The 18,872-nt window shown below is 36.5% G+C and overlaps 1 protein-coding gene across 5 annotated transcripts in view; it reads left to right on the top strand.

Annotated features, from left to right (window-relative positions):
* Positions 1 to 18,872, top strand: part of SEC24B (SEC24 homolog B, COPII coat complex component) — a 99,045-nt gene that overhangs the window by 18,373 nt on the left and 61,800 nt on the right. For all 5 annotated transcript variants that reach the window (XR_008296195.1, XM_027062252.2, XM_027062264.2 and 2 more), the window contains exons 2-3: positions 4,525 to 5,274; positions 15,887 to 16,060. Coding sequence is in view for 4 of the 5 variants with exons in the window: in XM_027062252.2 (XP_026918053.2) it covers positions 4,525 to 5,274; positions 15,887 to 16,060 (924 nt within the window). In the remaining variant the exon portion in view is untranslated. The remainder of the gene's footprint in view (positions 1 to 4,524; positions 5,275 to 15,886; positions 16,061 to 18,872) is intronic.

Here is an 18,872-nt window from a genome sequence, read left to right as displayed (position 1 = left end):
TATTTTTCTAATGGAATAGGACTACTTAGTGCATTCTGTACATATGTACACATAATTATGTTTAACTGATTTAAAGATAACAATGTTCTTTTGTAAGAATTATTGAAACTGTGATGTCTGGACTTTTAAGAATATAGTACATTTTTATGTTAAGTAAAGTTGGGTGTAGTTCAGTTTTAGAATCTGGATTCTGAATTTTTAAAAATAGTAATTAGTTGCTGTGTCAGTTGCTATTGCTATATTACAAATTATTCCAAAACTTAACAGTCGAAAACAACTATTTTATTATGCTCACAGATTTTGTTGATCAGGAATTTGCACAGGGCAGAGTCAGGATGGCTTTTCTCTGCTCTATGATATCTAGGGCCTCAGCTTGGAAGACTCAAAGGTGTTTTGATGACTGGAGTTTAGAATGATCTGGAAGGCTCATTTATTCACGTTTGGCACCTGGGCTAGAATGACTCAAAAACTTGGGAGTTCAAACCTGGGTGCCTAAATGTGACCTCTCCATGTGGTTTGACTCCCCCAGACCATGGCAGCTGTGGAATAACTGGACTTCCTGCGCAGCTAGCTACTCAGGGGTCCACATGCACATGTTCCTTCAAACAACGTAGAAACTGAATTGTCTCTGATCAAGCAGGGAACTGTCACACGGCTTCGCTTCTGCCATTCTTTATTGGTGGAAGCTATTAAAAGCCTACTCGAATTCAAAGGAAGTAGACAGATTTCACCCTTTAATCAGAACAGTATCAAAGAATTTTGGGACCACGTTTTAAAACTGCCACAGTTGCTGAGGGAATTATAGGAAATACAGGCAAATGCAAATGCTAATACTACTGAAATTTCGATAATTTACAGATTTTGTTAAAAATAAAAGAGCATAGGTGTGTGTAACCTCTGTATTTGTAATATTTGTCAGGTTCAGTTTTTAGTATGTGTAGAAGAAATTAAACTTTAATATTAGTTTTGGTATTATATCCTACTACAGTTAGTAGAATTATCTAATACATTTTAAAGTTGAAGAGGAACGCCTGGGTGGCTCAGTGAGTTAAGCATCTGACTTCAGGTAATGATCTCGCTGTTCATGAGTTCAAGCCCAGTATCAGGCTCTGTGCTGACAAGGCAGCTCAGAGCCTGGAGCCTGCTTCAGATTCTGTGTCTCCTTCTCTCTCTGCCCCTCCCCTGCTCATGCTCTGTCTCTTTCTCTCTCTCAAAAATAATAAAAACATTTAAAAAATAAATTTGAAGAAAATACTCTCTCAAAAAAATAAGTAAATAAATAAATTTTTAAAAAAAGGGCACCTGGGTGGCTCAGTTGGTTAAGCGTCCAACTCTTGATTTCAAGGTCATGATTTCATAGTTCATGACTTAGAGCCCCACATCCGGTTCCGCGTTGATATTGATAGTGTAAGGCCTGCTTGGGATTCTCTCCCTCTCTCATTCTCTCTCTCTCTCTCTCTCCCCCCCCCTCTCCCTCTCTCTCCCTCTCTCTCCCTCTCCCTCCCTCTCCTCCTTCCCCCCTCCCCCCCTCCCTCCCCGCCCAGTTCTTCCCCCCACTTATGCGTGCTCACACTCTAAATAAATAAGTAAAATTGAAGAAAATGTGTTTCTTGTTAGGTCACAGTAAGATAAAATTTTTAAAAATATTTTACTTGTCCTGGATACCATTTTCTTTTCATTTAAGCTGATCTTATGTTTATTTTTTTAAGTAATCTTTTGAAAATTGATTTAAAATATTTGAAAGGAAGCGTTTTACTTCGAAAGGAGTCTTGATTCATTTATCATTTGAACCAGATTATCTTCACATACTTTTCATATATTCATAACATTTGGATCTTGATATTGAATAAGGATTGGTAAGCATCAACATATAATTAGCTATTCACACCTTCACATCCCCTCAAAGTAAGTAACTTTCTTTGATGGGCTGAGAAGTGAAAAAGATTTCCTTTTTTCACCAGAAGTAGGTAGTTCACTTCTGGTAAACATTAGCATGTACAACATTCCTGTTAGCTTTAAAAGAATGGCATTTGAATAGCTTGGACATACTGATGATTATTTCCCTGTTTTCAGATCCTATAGGATAGATGAGCCACATCATTTATTAAGTGGATAGATATTTAAACAGACTTATCTAACTCTGATGTGGGTCTTCTCTTGATTGATAATGCCTTACCAGTATAGAGTTTAGTCTTTTTTTTTGTTTTTTCTTTTTGCCTAATTTGTGAAGTAGGTATAATTACAACTGTTTACTTCAAAGGACAGTGAATGGCACATAATGTAATATGTTTAATAATACTTGTAATACTAATAAAAGAGCACTGGATGTTATATGTAAGTGGTGAATCACTAAATTCTATTCCTGAAATTACTGCGCTGAATGTTAACTAACTTGGATTTAAATTTTAAAAAAAGTAATAAAAGTAATACTGAGGTTAATGTTAATTTGAATGGTATTGATATAAAATAAATTCTGTAGTGATCAAAAATATGAATATATGTCAATGGAAATATTAAAAGTATTAGAGGAGGGACGCCTGGGTGGCTCAGTCGCTTGAACTTTGACTTCAGCTTAGGTCGTGATCTCGAGGTCTGTGAGTTCAAGCCCGCCTCGGGCTCTGTGCTGACAGCTCAGAGCCTGGAGCCTGCTTCAGATTCTGTGTATCCCTGTGTATCTCTCTGCCCCTCTCCCGCTCATGCTCTGTCTCTTTCTCTGTCAAAAAAATAAATAAACATTAAAAAAAAATTTTTTTAAGTAGTAGAGGAAAACACAGGTATATATTTTTATAATATTAGAATGGGGCTCTATTAAGTATGACTTAAAAATTTATCAAGCATGAAAGAAAGATTTTACTATATAATAATAGAGAAACTATAGCAAAGGGCACCATGAACAAAGTCAAAAAACAGTAACCCAAGGGAAACAGTAACCCAAGGGAAAAAAATTTTTTTGAATGTTATTTTTCAAGAGAGAGAGAGAGACAGAGCATGAGGAGGGGAGGGGCAGAAAAAGAGGAGACAGTGAACCTGAAGCAGGCTCCAGGCTCTGAGCTGTCAGCACAGCCCGATGTGGAGCTCGAACCCATGGACTGCGAGATCATGACCTGAGCTAAAGTCGGACACTTAACCAATGCTTAACTGACTGAGCCACCCAGGTGCCCTGGTTAAACTTCTTAATATACAAGAACACTTATATGGAAAGCACAACTCTGTGACAAAAGGACAAATAACAGAGAAAGACACCTAAGTAGCTAAGAAATACTTGGAAAGATTCTCAGCATTACTCAAAGTTAAGTATGCAACCTGAAATGTTTCTCAGGTTGGCAAGATTGAAATGTTAGTGTTGGGAAGATGAGGCATTCTTAAGCATTATTCATAGGAAGTATAAATTGATAGACTTTTTGAAGAGATATTTGGCAGTAATGGTCAATTTTAAAAGTACAAACCCTTTGAACCTCCAGATTCATCACAGAGGTTGACCTCATAAATATAAATTAGTTTACTCCCTGAAATAAATATTCATCAAAGGAGATTTAGTGAATAATATTACATCTCCGTAATGAAATACTATATAGATTTTTAGAAGAATAGTGAAGATTTATATATGCTAACACAGAAGGATATTCAGGATATTTAGTAAAAAAAGCAAATTACAGAACTGTGTCATGAAAGATACGTAAGAAACCATTAAGTATAGCTACATGTAGGAAGAAGGATATCGGCTACCAGGAAAAGGAGTGGTACTTTTTATTTTATATTCTTCACTGTTTGAAAAAAAATTTTTTTTACAATGGGTATCTAGTGTTAGTTTTTAGTTAAAAAAAAAAACAAAAAACAAAAAAAAAGCTAATAAAAAAGGTTTGTACTTCTTCCATACTGGGAATGGTAGTTATCTATTGCTGTCTAACAAAACACTCCAAAATTTAGCAACTTAAACAACAAATGTTTAATCTCATCATTTCTGAAGGACATGAACTTGGGAGCAGCTGGGTAGTTTCTGGCTTTGGATGTCATGAGATTGTAGTCAAGCTGTCATTTGGAGCTGTACTTTTCTCAAGACTACTGAGTATGAAGGATCTGTTTCTAAACTCACTGATGTGGTAGTTGGCAGGCCCCAGTTTCCCCTTGGCTGTTGGGCACAGAGTTCAGTACCTTACCTCATGGGTTCTTCCATAGGCTCCTCACAATTCGGCAGCTTTGTTCAAACTTAATGATCTAAGAGAGAGCTAGCACTCAAGATTAGGCTAATCTTGGAAGCGATAAATCATTACCTCTGCTTAATGTGCTATTGGTCACGCAGATCAGTCTTAGTATATTGTGGGAGGATGTGAATTCACACCCAAGGGTATCAATACCACGAGGTAGAGATCACTGGGGGCCATCTTGGAGGCTAGCTACCACAGTGGGTCATAATAGTATATCTTTTGTGACAATTTGGGATTATGGCAATATTTACATGAGAACTGTGTTTAAAAACTAGTATCTCCTTGCCAATCCCTATAAATGTTTGCTTTTCTTTTTCAGGTCCAGCACAGAATCAAATGCATGTTCCATCAGGGTATGGATTGCATCCTCAAAACTATATTGCTCCCTCAGGACATTATCCTCAAGGACCTGGGAAAATGACCTCATTGCCATTGGATAGCCAATGTGGTGATTACTACTCTGGTCTCTATATTGTACCGACACAAAATGTGGTGACTCCTAACACAGCAAACCAACAACCAGGAGCACAGCAGATGTATGGCAGGGGTCCTCCTGCTCCTCACATTGTAGGATCCACTCCGGGACCTTTCCAGGGTGCCGCTTCATCAGCATCCCATTTGCATACGAGTGCCTCCCAGCCGTACTCCCCTTTTGTGAATCACTACAGTAGTCCAGCCATGTACTCTGCCAACTCTTCTGTTGCTTCTCAGGGATTTCCCTCTACTTGTGGTCACTATGCTATGTCAACTGTTTCTAATGCTGCGTATCCTAGTGTTTCATATCCCTCTCTGCCTGCTGGTGATCCATATGGGCAACAAATGTTTACCTCACAGAATGCTCCGACTGTCCGGCCGGTTAGAGATAATTCATTTTCTGGTCACAGTACAGCTATCAGTCATTCATCACCGCTTCCACCTCCACCATCACACCAGTACCACCAGCAGCAGAGTCTTTCAGGATGCAGTACTCTCTCGTGGTCAGCTTCAGGCCTTCCGTCAACCCAAGATAATCTCCTCCGAAACCACGGTGGCTCCCTGGCTACAGCCAACAGCAACCCAACGAATACTGGTAGGTTGAATGAAAAGTACACCAAAGCATGGCTGAAAATCAGTGCATTTCCAGTCAGGTTTTTATTTGCATGAAGGTTAAAGATAATATTGCCTAATGGAAAAATTGGAAATTAGCTCACCTTTGCAGGTTATTTGCCTTATTTATTGTGGTACTTTGCAACATTTCCCCGAACCCTTTTCCTTCATCTATTCACAATCAGCCACCCAACCATCTACCATACATAAGTGTGTTCTTTGTCATGATTGGGATCTCAGGCAATGTTTGTTGATACATTTTATGCCTCTGCAATAGTTGTCTTTAGTATGAATTAGGTCTAGGGCAAAATAGGATCCATTTGGATTTATGCTTTGTTAGCCACTACTTTCTTTTTTATACCGCTCAACCTTGGGACAGTTACTATTTCAGCCGAGCCCTACTCACTATAGAATACCACACCAGTTTCCCAAGTGAAGCCCTGTTAGCAACGCTCACAGAAAAAATATATATGTATGTAATATGTCAGAATACATACTAAAGCTTATGTTTTCTATTCCCTATTGGTAAATTAGGATGAAGGATGGGGAAGAGGAAGAAAGATACATGAAGAATACTCTTGTAGTCTTTCTAACCATCCTAAATCAAGATATGGTTAAATTTATTAGTTTGAAAATTACATACATGTCATTTTAGTGTGGGGTTTCCATAGGATATACTCATTTTAATTCAACTTGTGAGCTTGAACTTCACAAAATATGCTCTTGAACTGAATGAAAATGTATGTAAAGAATGAGAACTGGTCAAGATGTGGTAGTTTTCTGAACAGTATCTTTAAATTGTATATCAGAGTCCAAAGAGCCATAGTTTAAAGATGATGTAGAAAAGTATCCTTCCCTGGACAATTAGATTATTTAAAATTAGAACTTTGGAATATTATGTCTGAACTGTATACTTGAGATCATCTGTTCTTTCACTGCTGTGTTATGTAAAAACACTTTTGGCTGTAAGCAACTAATAGTGGTTTAAACAAAAGTGGTATTTTTCTCAGATAACAAGAAGTCTAGGTAGATATAGTGGGTCCAGATGTCCTCAGTGTCTTTTCTGCCGTCCTTTGCACATTGGTTTATAGAAACAGTTGAACTTCTGTACCTGTAGACATCTAGTCTTGGTTAAAAGCAGAAAGAAGGGAGAGGAAAGAAGATAGGGTGGTGGTACTGACAGACTTTTTATATCATTTGCCATAGCTGTTTTAAAAGACAGTCCCTAATTTTAGGGAGGATTGGAAAATGAACATTTAGCTTTGTAGCCTTCATGGTAGAAGCAGGTGAGAAAGAAATGTGTTGGTATCAACTAGGCCTTGGGTAAGTCAACATAGAGCATCTCTCACAGCTCTCAAATCTGGCTGTGCACCGGGTCCCCTTGCACAGATTGTGATCTTCAACCCTACCTACTGAGCTAGAAGAGAATCTTCAGTATAGTCTGTGGAATCTATATTTCTGATTTGACCTCATGACGCCTAGTACAAGATTCAAATGCAAATTCTATTTTTTGTTTTACAAATGAGGAAAGCTATCCAAGTTGGGTTTTGCCTTCCGGTGGTGATTAATGTTAGAAACAGAGTTTGTCCCGGAGCTCAGTTTCTTTGACTCTCAGCCTTCCCTCCTCAGAACCAGGGCTTTCTGTCCCCTAGAAATTGTTTTCTTTCTCTCTTCTTTCAGCAGTCCTTTTACAGATCAGCTTATCCTAAGGTCCCTCTGACTTAAGGATTTTGTGACTTTCGGGACAAAAAAAAGAAGAAATACAGGTAATTCCTATCTTATTTCTGAGATGGGAATGGGACCCTGGATGGAACCAATTATACTGAGATACAGGGTCAGGGAAATACGGGGCCACTTGGCCAATGAATAGAACACCTAATTGTAAAGAGCTATCGCTGAAAAAAATATTGAATAAAGAATAATTACAAAATTACCTTCTTTTTGAATAATAATTAGTCCTTTACATAGAGAGATGGGGTATATTTCCATTCTTTTAATCCTAGTACCGTACCATGAAAGTCATAAAAATATAATTTGAGAAGTTAATTCATGTCAAATAGGGTTTTGTTTTGGTTTTTTTTGCCTTTAGATTGGTAAGTTACTTTTTAATTCTAGTTCGGAACTTGACAAATATATCTCAGGTTAATTGGATACTTGTTCTTCCCCATTTCAAAAGAAATAAAGAGGTTATTTTTGAAACCTACTTTGAAATGAAATATTACAGAAGTTCCCAGACTTTCTCAGGTTGAATCGATATGTATCAATATTTCTTTTCGTGGAGCCCCAAGCAATGTAGTAGTAATAGTTCATAAGGTATTTGGCAGATATCACTGTTTCTCTTAGAAATTTAAAACATCCTTTGGTAAGTTTTTATAGTGAAAAATAAACAAATACACATAGAAAGAGTTCAGATATAGATAGAATGAAAACTAAAAGTTTACTACCATTAGAAATTTTGGCCATTAATTTCCAGAGATAATCACAGTTAGCAATTTTTTTTGTGAATCCTTCCAGAAATCCTCTACACGTATACAAATGTTCTATATTAGAGGTATCATAAGCACATACATACACATTTAAAGTTAATCATTAAATACTAAGGAATTATTTTGTATGATACACTAAATAACATGAAACTATTGAAATTTGTAAATTTTTGGTTAATTTATGTTACTTTTACTAAATAAAACCCATTTAATCCTAATATATAAATGTACTATATTGGAATGGAATAAACTACATTCATTTTTTAAAAAATAAGGGGCGCCTGGGTGGCTCAGTCAGTTAAGCGTCCAACTTCGGCTCAGGTCATGATCTCGCAGTCCGTGGGTTCGAGCCCTGTGCTGACAGCTCAGAGCCTGGAGCCTGTTTTGGATTCTGTGTCTCCCTCTTTCTCTGACCCTCCCCTGTTCATGCTCTGTCTCTGTCTCAAAAATAAATAAATGTTCAAAAAAAAATTTTTGTTTTAAATAAAAAATAAATAACTAAATAAAACATCCCTTAGAACCCTGTAAATTTTTGCAAGGGTGACTTGTGTGCTTAGGTACCAGTTTTGGGAACCATGGGAATATTGATTTAAATTTCCTAGAAAGACAGGAAACTTTTTTTAATTGTTTTGTTCACACTTATACAATATTATTAAATTAGAATGATAATCTTAGGTATTAAATATAGTTTTGTGTGAAATTCATGGAATAATTGACTAAAATGATTGCATTTTTTTATTGATTATACTAGTTTCATTTTAGGTGTAGTAAAAGTTCTTCAACAATTCATAAAGTTTTGGAGATCCAAAAACATGAACCTGAGTTAAATGATTACCAAAAACATGGTGATGCATACATGCTATTATTTTTAGGCTGCCAATAAGTTCATTTTTAAGAGCATTGGAATAAAAGAGAACTTAAATATTATCTCATTTGCCTCTTATTTTATAAGAACATGTCATTGTAATTCAGCACTAGAACTTCAATTTTTTTTTTTTTTTTAATTAAAAAGGTTATCCCAATTATATATGTCTTGGGTGCTATGTTTAGTTGTTAGGGTGAAATTTTGGCTGATATATGTCCTTTCATATGTGAAAAGGTGTCCTTTCATTAGGACTGTTACTGTAGGTAAATCTCTGAAGGTTCAGAAATTCTAGTTTGAGATGAAGTTAGTTGAGTGGGTGACTAAGATAAAAAGATACCCATCTTTGATAGCAAGATGAGTACTGAAACTTTAAATTCATTTAAAATCAATTTTTTACATTTTTTACTATCCTTTGTTTTGAAAATACATAATTTTAAAAACTAGCAAGATAATCTTGCCAAGACATACAGTTTTGCCAGGAAAGTTATTTTTTTTAATAAAGGTTCATTTCTTTTGAGAGAGAGGGGCACGTGTGCACAGGGGAGAGAGAGAGACCCAAGCAGGTTTCACACTGTCAGCACAGAGCCCACTGTAGGGCTTGAACTCACAAACCGTGAAATCATGATCTGAGTCAGCTGCTTAACCGTCTAAGCCAACCAGGCGCCCCTAGAAGTTATTTTTATTAAAATTATTTTGACTTTTTTTGCTTAACGAGAGTCCCATATTAATAGCATATTATGACATAGTACTGTCTGAGAATGGTGTTTTACTATGTGCAATTTTTTAAAATAAAAAGCATTTTAAAAACTGCTTATGTAAAAATAATAATAAACACCTATATAATTCTATATAAAAATCCACAATACACATGACACCATGATCTAATTACTGATAAGTTAATATTATGTCTGTCATCTTGGGGTACTGATGTGCCTGAGGAAAAGCAGAATAAATTCTCAGGAAGTTTCCCGATATTTCATATTTGAACCGCAATCTGAAAAATGAGTTCTTCATGTGTAAAATAAATTGCAGGCGAAATAAATATTTTATATTAGTTTATTTTTTTAATGTTTATTTTTGAGAGAGAGAAAGAGACAGTGTGAGCAGGGGGAAGGGCAGAGAGAGAGGGAGACACAGAATCTGAAGCAAGCTCCAGACTGAACTGTCATCACAGAGCCCGATGTAGGGCTCGAACTCACAAACTATGAGATCATGACCCGAGCCGAAGTCAGATGCTTAACCAACTGAGTCACCCAGGTGCCCCCAAGATAAATATTTAAATGCAAAAGGCAAAATTTTAAAAACTTCTGAGAAAGTACAGAGGACTATCTTTAGAAACTTGGAATAAGGAAGAGTTTCTTAAGGCAACACTCATATAATAAATTATCACTATATTGAATAAGCATGTTCAACTTGACTAATTTCTCTCTCTCCTTTTTTTTAATGTTTATTTATTTTGAGAGAGAGAGTGCAACAGGGGAGGGAGAAAGAGAGAGGGCAAGAGAGAACCCCAAAGCAGGCTCCACGCTGTCAGTGTAGAGCTTGATGTGGGGCTGGATCCCAGGAACCATGAGATCATGACCTGAACTGAAACCAAGAGTTGGACGCTCAACCCACTAAGCCGCCCAGGTGCCCCCTGACTAATTTCTAGTTAAAAACTTTTCTTGGGACACCTGGATGGCTCAGTCAGTTAAGCATTTGACTTTGACTCAGGTCATGATCTCGCAGTTCACAAGTTCAAGCCCCACATCAGGCTTTGTGCTGACAGCTCGGAGCCTGGAGCCTGCTTCAGATTGTGTGTCTCCCTCTCTCTCTGCCCCACACCGGCTCATGCTCTGTCTCTCTCTCTCAGAAATAAGCATTTTTAAAAAAATTTAAAACTACTCTATGATCTAGAAGCCATTATTTAAAAAAAATTTTTTTTCTTCACTGAAAGACATGAAGAAAACAAAAAGACAAGCTCTGAACTGAGAGAAAAAACTATTTACAGTATTTATCCAGAATACACAAATAACACATACAAATTAATAAGGAAAAGACCAACAACCCAAGAAAAAAACAGATGAAATGAAAACATACTATATCTCATTAATTTTGAGGAAAAGAAAATTAGAACCAGAATGAGATTACCTCCCCCACCTTTTTTTTTTTTTTTTAATTTTAGCACAAGTAGAGGACAGGGGCAGAGGAGGGGAGAGAGAGAGAGAGAGGGAGAGAGAGAGAGAATCTTAAACAGGCTCCACACTCAGCACAGAGCCCAACATGGGACTTGATCCCACAACCCTGGGATCATGACCTGAGCTGAAATCAAGAATCAGATGCTCGACTGACTGAGCCACTCAGGTGTTCCATAGAATGGGATATCTTTTTATACCTAGCAGTGGAATGGTAAAAATTTGAAAGTCTGACCGTACCAAGGGATGGCAAGGGTGTGGAGTAACAGGAAGACCGTTGTTGATAGGATTTATTGGTTCACTATTTTACGAAAATTTGGCACTAGTGGAATTGAAGATAGCCATCCCCTAAATGCAGTGATTCCATTTCTAAAATTTGATGCAATGAGTCACCTAGACTCGCGTTAAAATGCAGGTTTTGATTCACCAAGTCTAGTATGGCTTGGTCCAAGATTCTACATTTTCATTAAGTTTCTATGTGAGCTGTTGCCAGCCTAGAGACTACACTTTGAATGGAAGGCTCTAGACTACCGCATCCTGTTTTAGATGTGTGGCACTTCTAGGAAATGATGACATTTGTTTGGGATACTGGGCTAAAAAGGACTACTGTGCTCTCTAGGCCAAAAGAGCTTATTTCCCACAGGCTTCCCTCAGGGCTAAGGGGATTCTGAGTCTCTTGCTGCACACCTACGCCCCTTTGACCTACAGTTCATACCTTAAGAAGCTCTGCCCCAGAGGAACTTGCGTATCTGCACCAGGGACATGTTCAGGAATATTTATAGCAGCACTGTTTGTAAAAACAAAAAATTGGAAACCCAAAAGCCAGTATAATAGAATGGATAGGTTATATCATTCCAATGGACTACTGAACAGAAGTGGAAATGTCATATACGGTTGCACACATTAACCTGAGTGGACCCCAGAAATTTAACGTAGGAAGTCGTGGACTTTATTATGGGAAGACCCTGTTACTTAAAAATGGCTCAACTGAAATATATGGAGGATATGTTGTGTGTCCAAGAGGACAGAGAACAAATAAACGGAAATACTGTCAGCCTTGCAGAGTCTCCAGAACTTTATGATTGGCTTTTTCTTGGACTTATGGCTGTGCTTCTGCTTTTTTTATGTTGGTTCGTTGGTTCTTCATCAAATGGATTGTGTGTGTGTTTGGTGTATTAATCGACCTTTAATGTCCAAAAGAGGCATGGATGCAGAGCATAGGAGATGTGGTGGGGTCTCAACTTTTGCTTCAGAAATGAGGGAGAGATGAACACAAACCAGACATTTCCAGCTGGCCACACAAGTCTGGGAAGGCAGGGGAGAAACACAGACTTGGACATTCATAAAAAAATTCAATAAAACCAACGTATGTAGTGTGATATTGTTACCGAGTTGAAAAGCAAACAAAAAAAATGTTTAGGAATACTTGTATGTGTGGCAAATTATTTAAAAACAAATGCAAGGGAATAATAAACAGAATTCAGGAGGGAGGACTTCCGTGAGGAGTACGCTGATAGCTTCAGCAGTTTGGGAAATATTTTATTTTCACAACTGGATGCTGAGTTCATGGGCATTTTATTATGTTTTTATATATGTGTATATGTATATATGCACAGATGTATCACATAAACTCTTATCTATGCCAACTGTTTTATTAAAGAAAAAAGTTTGTCAAAGCGAGGAGTGAATTTATTCCTCTTTAATGGGAAAGAGCATGGCAAGTTCAAGGGACTGGAAGAAGAGCAGTGAAGCTAGAGGAGAAGCACAGGCCAGGGTGAGGCTAGGGACTTAGGATCATTCCAGGCCTTGTTAACCATGTTAGAAAGTTTTGAGGGTAAGATGTTTTGTCTTCACCCCGAAGCACTGGCAGAATTGTGAAGGATTATAAGCAGGTTGGAGACTGGCTGTAACGTTCCAGAACAGAGAGGGGCCCTGTTTAAAATTACTTATCTTTGACTTTGTGCTTGGAATTGCTTTTGAAAAATTAATTGTGGGAATCGTTTGAGGCCTAGGATGATGGAATTGTTCTCCATAGAGGTTTTTTTCTTTCCTTCTGCCAAGTGCCTCTGGGTACTACCAGCTTATTGCACTAATTCATTTCCAGGCCTCTTGATTTCCTGGACTATGAATGATCTGAACCAAAGCTCCTTGTGTTTATAAGGATTAGATTCCTGGCTTATCCTTATCCTAAAGTTATAACCCTTCAGAGTACTATCTTAAAAGTGGAAGTATGGGTACCTTATCAGGTACCCCATCTGGTGTGCCCTGGCCTCTGCAAGTCCACAGAAAACAGATCAGGTGTGTAGCAGATATCCACAGTGTGCAAGCAGCTTTGAGTGTTAGCTATTTTTCTGAGTTTTTAATTTCTTACAGAGTTGGGCCTGGAATTTCATTAATATCCTGTTAGGTCTTTGATAATTTTTAAAAAGTATTTTTAAAGTTATCTTTAATGGGAGGTTTGGTCCTTACTGAGGCAGAAATATCCTCTTCATTTTTTAGACAGTACCTTTTAATTACCTACCACAAGCTAATGTAAAACTAGCCTATTTACTGGGTCTTCATGCCCCCTTCTCTGTTCTCTGTTACCCAATATTAGATGACTGTATCTTAGTTTTCCCTTTGTACTGTTAACTATATTTATCACTCTGTTATGTTAGCAGTTTTAGTGATTACATCAGTTATCTAATTCTGGTTTAAGACAAAAATGGCTTACTATTTTTTGTGGTCTGTGGGTTGGATAGTTCTGCAGGTTTTTCCTGGACTCACCCGTGTGTCTTCATTTAGCTAGAGGCTTGGCTGAGTTGGAAGATCCTAGGACTTCACTCATGTGTCCAGCAGTTGGTGCAGAATAGTTCACTGGGGTACCTAGGTTTTTCAACACTTAACTAACTTCCTTACATGATAGTCCCAGGGTAGCTACAGGGTGTCTTGAGATTTGAGTTCTGGGACTTGCATAGCATTACTTCTGTCACATTCTGTTGATTAAAGTCAGTCACAAGGCTAGTCCTAATTCAGAGAGAGGGAAAATAGACTCCATTTCTTAATGAGAAGAATTGTAACATATTGTGACCATGTTTTCAGTTCCCCACAATGACGTTTGTCCTTCCTAAAAATGATGAAGTAATAGCACATTTAGACTACCTTCCACCTTCTTCCCCATTCCCCACATTTATATCATTTATACACTATGGGACATATAACATGTGTGTGTGTGTGTGTGTGTGTGTGTTTTAAATTTTTGTTTATTTTAAATAATCTCTATCCCCATCATGGGGCTTGAACTTACCACTCCAAGATCAAGAGTCACATGCACTTCCAACTGAGCCAGCCAGGTACCCCAAAATATAACATATTTTGTTCTGTCACCATATTCCTACATTTGTTTTAGTCTTACACATTCTAAGTTTGTCTATATAGGCACAGACACATTATACATGTTTAAACATACATATGTGTATGCATATATATAGATATATTTTCACTGCTCACTAGTCTTTTTGTCATAGGGTGTTCCCCCCTTTTATTTTTTTTAAGTATTTATTTTGAGAGAGAGAGTGCGCACAAGCTAGGAAAGGGCAAAGAGGCGGGGAGAGAGAATCACAACCAAGCAGGCTACATGGGACACAATCTCACGAACTGTGAAATCATGACCTAAGGTGAAATCAAGAGTCAGATGTTTAACTGACTGAGCCACCCAGGCACCCCTTTCTTAACTTTTAGATATAATTGGCATATAACGTTGTGTAAGTTTAAGATGTACAATGTGATGATTGACATGACATATATATGTACTGCAAAAAGATTACCATAGTAGGGTTAGTTAATATATCCATATCATCTCACATAATTACCTGTGTGTGTGTGTGTGTGTGTGTGTGTGTGTGTGTGTGGTGAGAATATTTAAGATTTACTGTCTTAGCAACTTTCAGGTATTGTTAACAGTAGTCACTGTGCTGTACATTAGATCCCCAGAACTTACTCATCTTAAAACTGAAAATTTATGGTGACAGATGGTAAGTACACTTATTGTGGCGAGCATTTCATACTGTATATAATTGTCAAATCACTATGTTGTATACCTGAGACTAATACAATATTGTATATTAACTGTACTTTAATAAAAGAAAAATAAAAGTTTACACCCTTTGACCACTGTCTCCCTATTTCCCTTCCCCCCAACCACCCAGGCCTTGGAAACTACCATTCTGCTCTGTTTCTATGAATTCAGCTTTTTAGATTCTACATACAAGTGAGATCATGTGCTATTTGTCTTTCTCTGACTTGTTTTACTTAGCATAATACCTTCAGGGTCCATCCCTGTTGTTGCAAGTGGAAGGATTTCCTTTTTTATGGTTGAATAGTGTGTGTGTGTGTGTGTGTGTGTGTGTGTGTGTGTGTGTGTGTGTGTGTGTGTGTTTATCCATTTATCCATCAGTGGACCCTTGATGGATAGGCTGTTGCCATGGGTTTTTAATTACCTCTTGGTTGGCTGAAGATTATCCTCCAAATCAGGCAGTTTGACCTATCACAAAAGACCCACTGTGAATCACAAGTACTTTATTCCAGACGTCCAACCTAGTGTTACCGTTGAGTCCTTACTTAGCTATATGTGAAATACAGCATTTATGATTAGCAGCAGCAAATAAGATGTGGCAGTTTGTAATAAAATATGGGATCTGAGCTGATACTGGAAACATTTGAACGAGAATTCGTGGACATTATGCAGAAACAACCTCTATTCATCTTATCTTAGGTACCACTGCATAGTACAATAATGAATTAATAGCAGTGATGATTAGTAAAGTAAAACTGGGATTCATTTTGTTTAAAAAGGTAAGGAAGTTTATGAGATGTTTTAGGAAAGTTGCCATTAAAGATTATTAAAACATTTGGTAAGTTTCCAGTTTTTCTTAAAATCATGTCTTTGAACCACCTTATTTTCTCTATATAATACTAGATATATGTGATGCTACTGAAGTTTCTGCAAGAACTTCATATAAACTGTATTTTGTTAGTATTTTGATGTCTTTCCAGTTGATTCCTGTGAATGAAATAGTTTTCTGTCTTTAGTTGCAGATTCTTTATCTTGTCCTGTTATGCAAAATGTTCAGCCTCTCAAGTCCAGCCCAGTCGTATCCTCTGTTTTGTCAGGAGCCTCATCAACAAGAACACCTCCTGCTGCAAATCGCCCAGTTGAGCCTGTAGCCTCAGTTACACAGCCATCAGAGTTATTACAACAGAAAGGTATTTGAAAAATTTATTTTACTGTATACAGAGAGAGTACACACTCACATATATACACACACACTGATTCAAATAGCTGATTTTAGAAAGTCAAACTGTATAACTATAGTTTATATAAAATATGAAGTGATATAATTTCTAATCTCAATTCAAACACTGTTTTTTGTATATTAACTTCCAGTCTCTGCTTATGACTATATATTTTACATAATTGTAGTCATAGCATATATACCGTTTTGTGTTTTGCTTTTACATTTGTTAAATTATACACAGTTCTTCATATATCCCCATAGTTGTCAGAGTCATTTTCATGGCTAATACTTCATTGTGTCAATGTATTATAATTTACTAATCCATCCCTCTGTTATGGAACATTTCTTTCCTATTTTTTAAATATTACTATAGTTGTAGGATAAAGCACCCCAGATTTTTTAATTTAGTGACTCTCCATATCCTATTTGATGTTTTCTCTATTTGTCATTATTATTAATGAAAGTAACTTTTGAGCCACCTTTGGTACTGAGAGGGGTGAAAATTAAATTGTAACCCATACCTCGCAGCACTGACAAACAATATGGTTTATTCGTTTGCTTGTTGAATATTCTCTATGTGTTAAATAAGTGACAGGTAACTAAAAGGTGTTGTTTTGACCCTCCTTCCCTACGTTGCCTTTTCTTTTGGCAGTATTCTTGGTTATTTTCTACCTGGCTGAAACTCCAAATCTATTGATGTTTCAGGTTGATGTACTGTGTTTTTCATTTGATGAGAAATAACTATTTTTAGGAATCTATAGTTTGTATTTCCAGAGCAACCATTAGTAATATTTTAGAGACTATGCTTACTGTATAATGACAGCTTCTTACCTTAAATATGAAGAATTCTCTTTCATTTTTCTCTCTTATGTTCTGAATCTCAGAAAAAGCGTCTTAGGTTGATCTCACAACTAATCTGTTGAGTATGTGGTCAAGAGGACTTTCTATCATTTAATCAGATTATACATTAAAAATGTTCTTATTTGGCTTTATAGGAAAACCACCTGCAGCACCATGGAGTGTCCATGGATTCCCAAGAAGCCAGTGGGTATATTGGGAATAAAATCTAGTTTTTTATAAGTGTTTGCCTTTAAAATGAAGGACTGGTAGGAAATGTTTGCTTATCACGAGTAGAACAAATTTAAGAGTAGGTTGAACCCCTGACTAAATGAATGGTATCTTTCCTCGGCATTGATGACTGCCTTCCATTTCTTAAATATCTTGCTTGTTTTGACCCTTTACATTGCCCCTGCTGGTATCTTTTTTTCTATTATATTTTCTTTGTTAGCATTTTACTTTAAGTACCATCCTGCCATTTTAAGTATCATTTTGTAAACCACATCCCTACAAAATAATCCTAATTATGTGTTTTTCTTACTAATAAGATAGATTTAATAAAACAGGTTTGAAAAGAGGGGCTACCATTTATTGAGCACTTACAGTGTGCCAGATACTTTTATCTTACTTAACCCCCATTATCATCCTATAATATCCCTGGTTTACAGATGAGAACAGTGAGATTCAGAAAGATTCGGGATTTTGCCCAAGATTATAAATTACTCTGCCTGAGTAGCAGAGTGAAAGATTTTTAACTGAAACTTTATCTTTCTGTAAAATAAGGTGAATTGTTTTGTAGGCTGTTAACAAGCTCTTGATTTACCTAAGAGAAGCTCCTTGAATAAGTAACAGAAAAGAGAATACTAGAAACATTTGAATTGTAGTTTTTTTGTTCCTTTTTTTTTTTAAGTGGGAGATTGGCTCTTAGTGACCTTTGGATAGATGTGCAGTGTACAATATATCATGTGAGGTAGGGCTACCACGTGTGTTGTGCAAGTTATGGTTTATGTGAATGGTGCCTGTGTACTTGGATGGTATGTGGGCTGCACAGGCTATGCTGTGGTTCTGATATGACTACTAAAATATTAATACTTCAAAGAGATTTTAATATTTTTCTCCTAGCTTCAGAGATACTCTTGCTTTGTTGTTCTCAGAAGGACTACACATTCTTGTACTGGTTTTAAGATAGGAGGCTGCAAATTTTGGTTTGCATACCTCCTAAAAAGTTTTTGTAAAAACTCTATAACTACTTGGACATTGGTCAGATTGACGGCTAAAATTTTCACCAAAAGTTTAAATAGTTGCAGTTATGTAATTTCAACATATTGCATACATTGACTTTTAAATCAAAGAGGTTATATTATTCTTTGTATCCACTAGAATGATACCTACTGTCATCCTTTTTAAAAATGCCTAAATGAGCCCTTCTTTAACATTTGGAAAGTTTACATTTTTTTCTTTTTTTCTTTAATGTCATACTCTTTCCCCCTGAATATAATATGATCATTTTATATATATTAATATATATAATAATATATTCTTAAGCTAGAAACTCTTTTATCATTCTGTCGTAGTTCTTTGCCATAGTAATATTATATAAAATGAAATTTAAATTTTGCTTTATGATCGTACATGTCTAAGCATTAACTTTTTTTTATTCTTGATTGAACTATCAAGATAATTATTAGTATATAGTTGGTCAAAATAACATAAAAATTATGAATTTGGGTATTTTTTTTATGGAAAGTACATTTTGAATGGAAATACATCTTTCAGTGAAATGAATGACTCTCCCCCACCCCCATCATAGCTTTGTGTACCTGACTTGTATGACTCATTATTAGAATAAGATAAACTTAAGATAAATTTCATCATAGTTTTTATCTTCACACATACAATTGCTAAGAAATTTGTTCATGTAAAGAAGATAGGAATGGTATTGG

Source organism: Acinonyx jubatus, chromosome B1 (genome assembly GCF_027475565.1).
Source record: "Acinonyx jubatus isolate Ajub_Pintada_27869175 chromosome B1, VMU_Ajub_asm_v1.0, whole genome shotgun sequence".
Lineage (NCBI taxonomy): Eukaryota > Metazoa > Chordata > Mammalia > Carnivora > Felidae > Acinonyx > Acinonyx jubatus.
The sequence above is the reverse complement of the archived record's forward strand: the minus strand, read 5'-3'. Positions and strand labels throughout refer to the sequence as shown.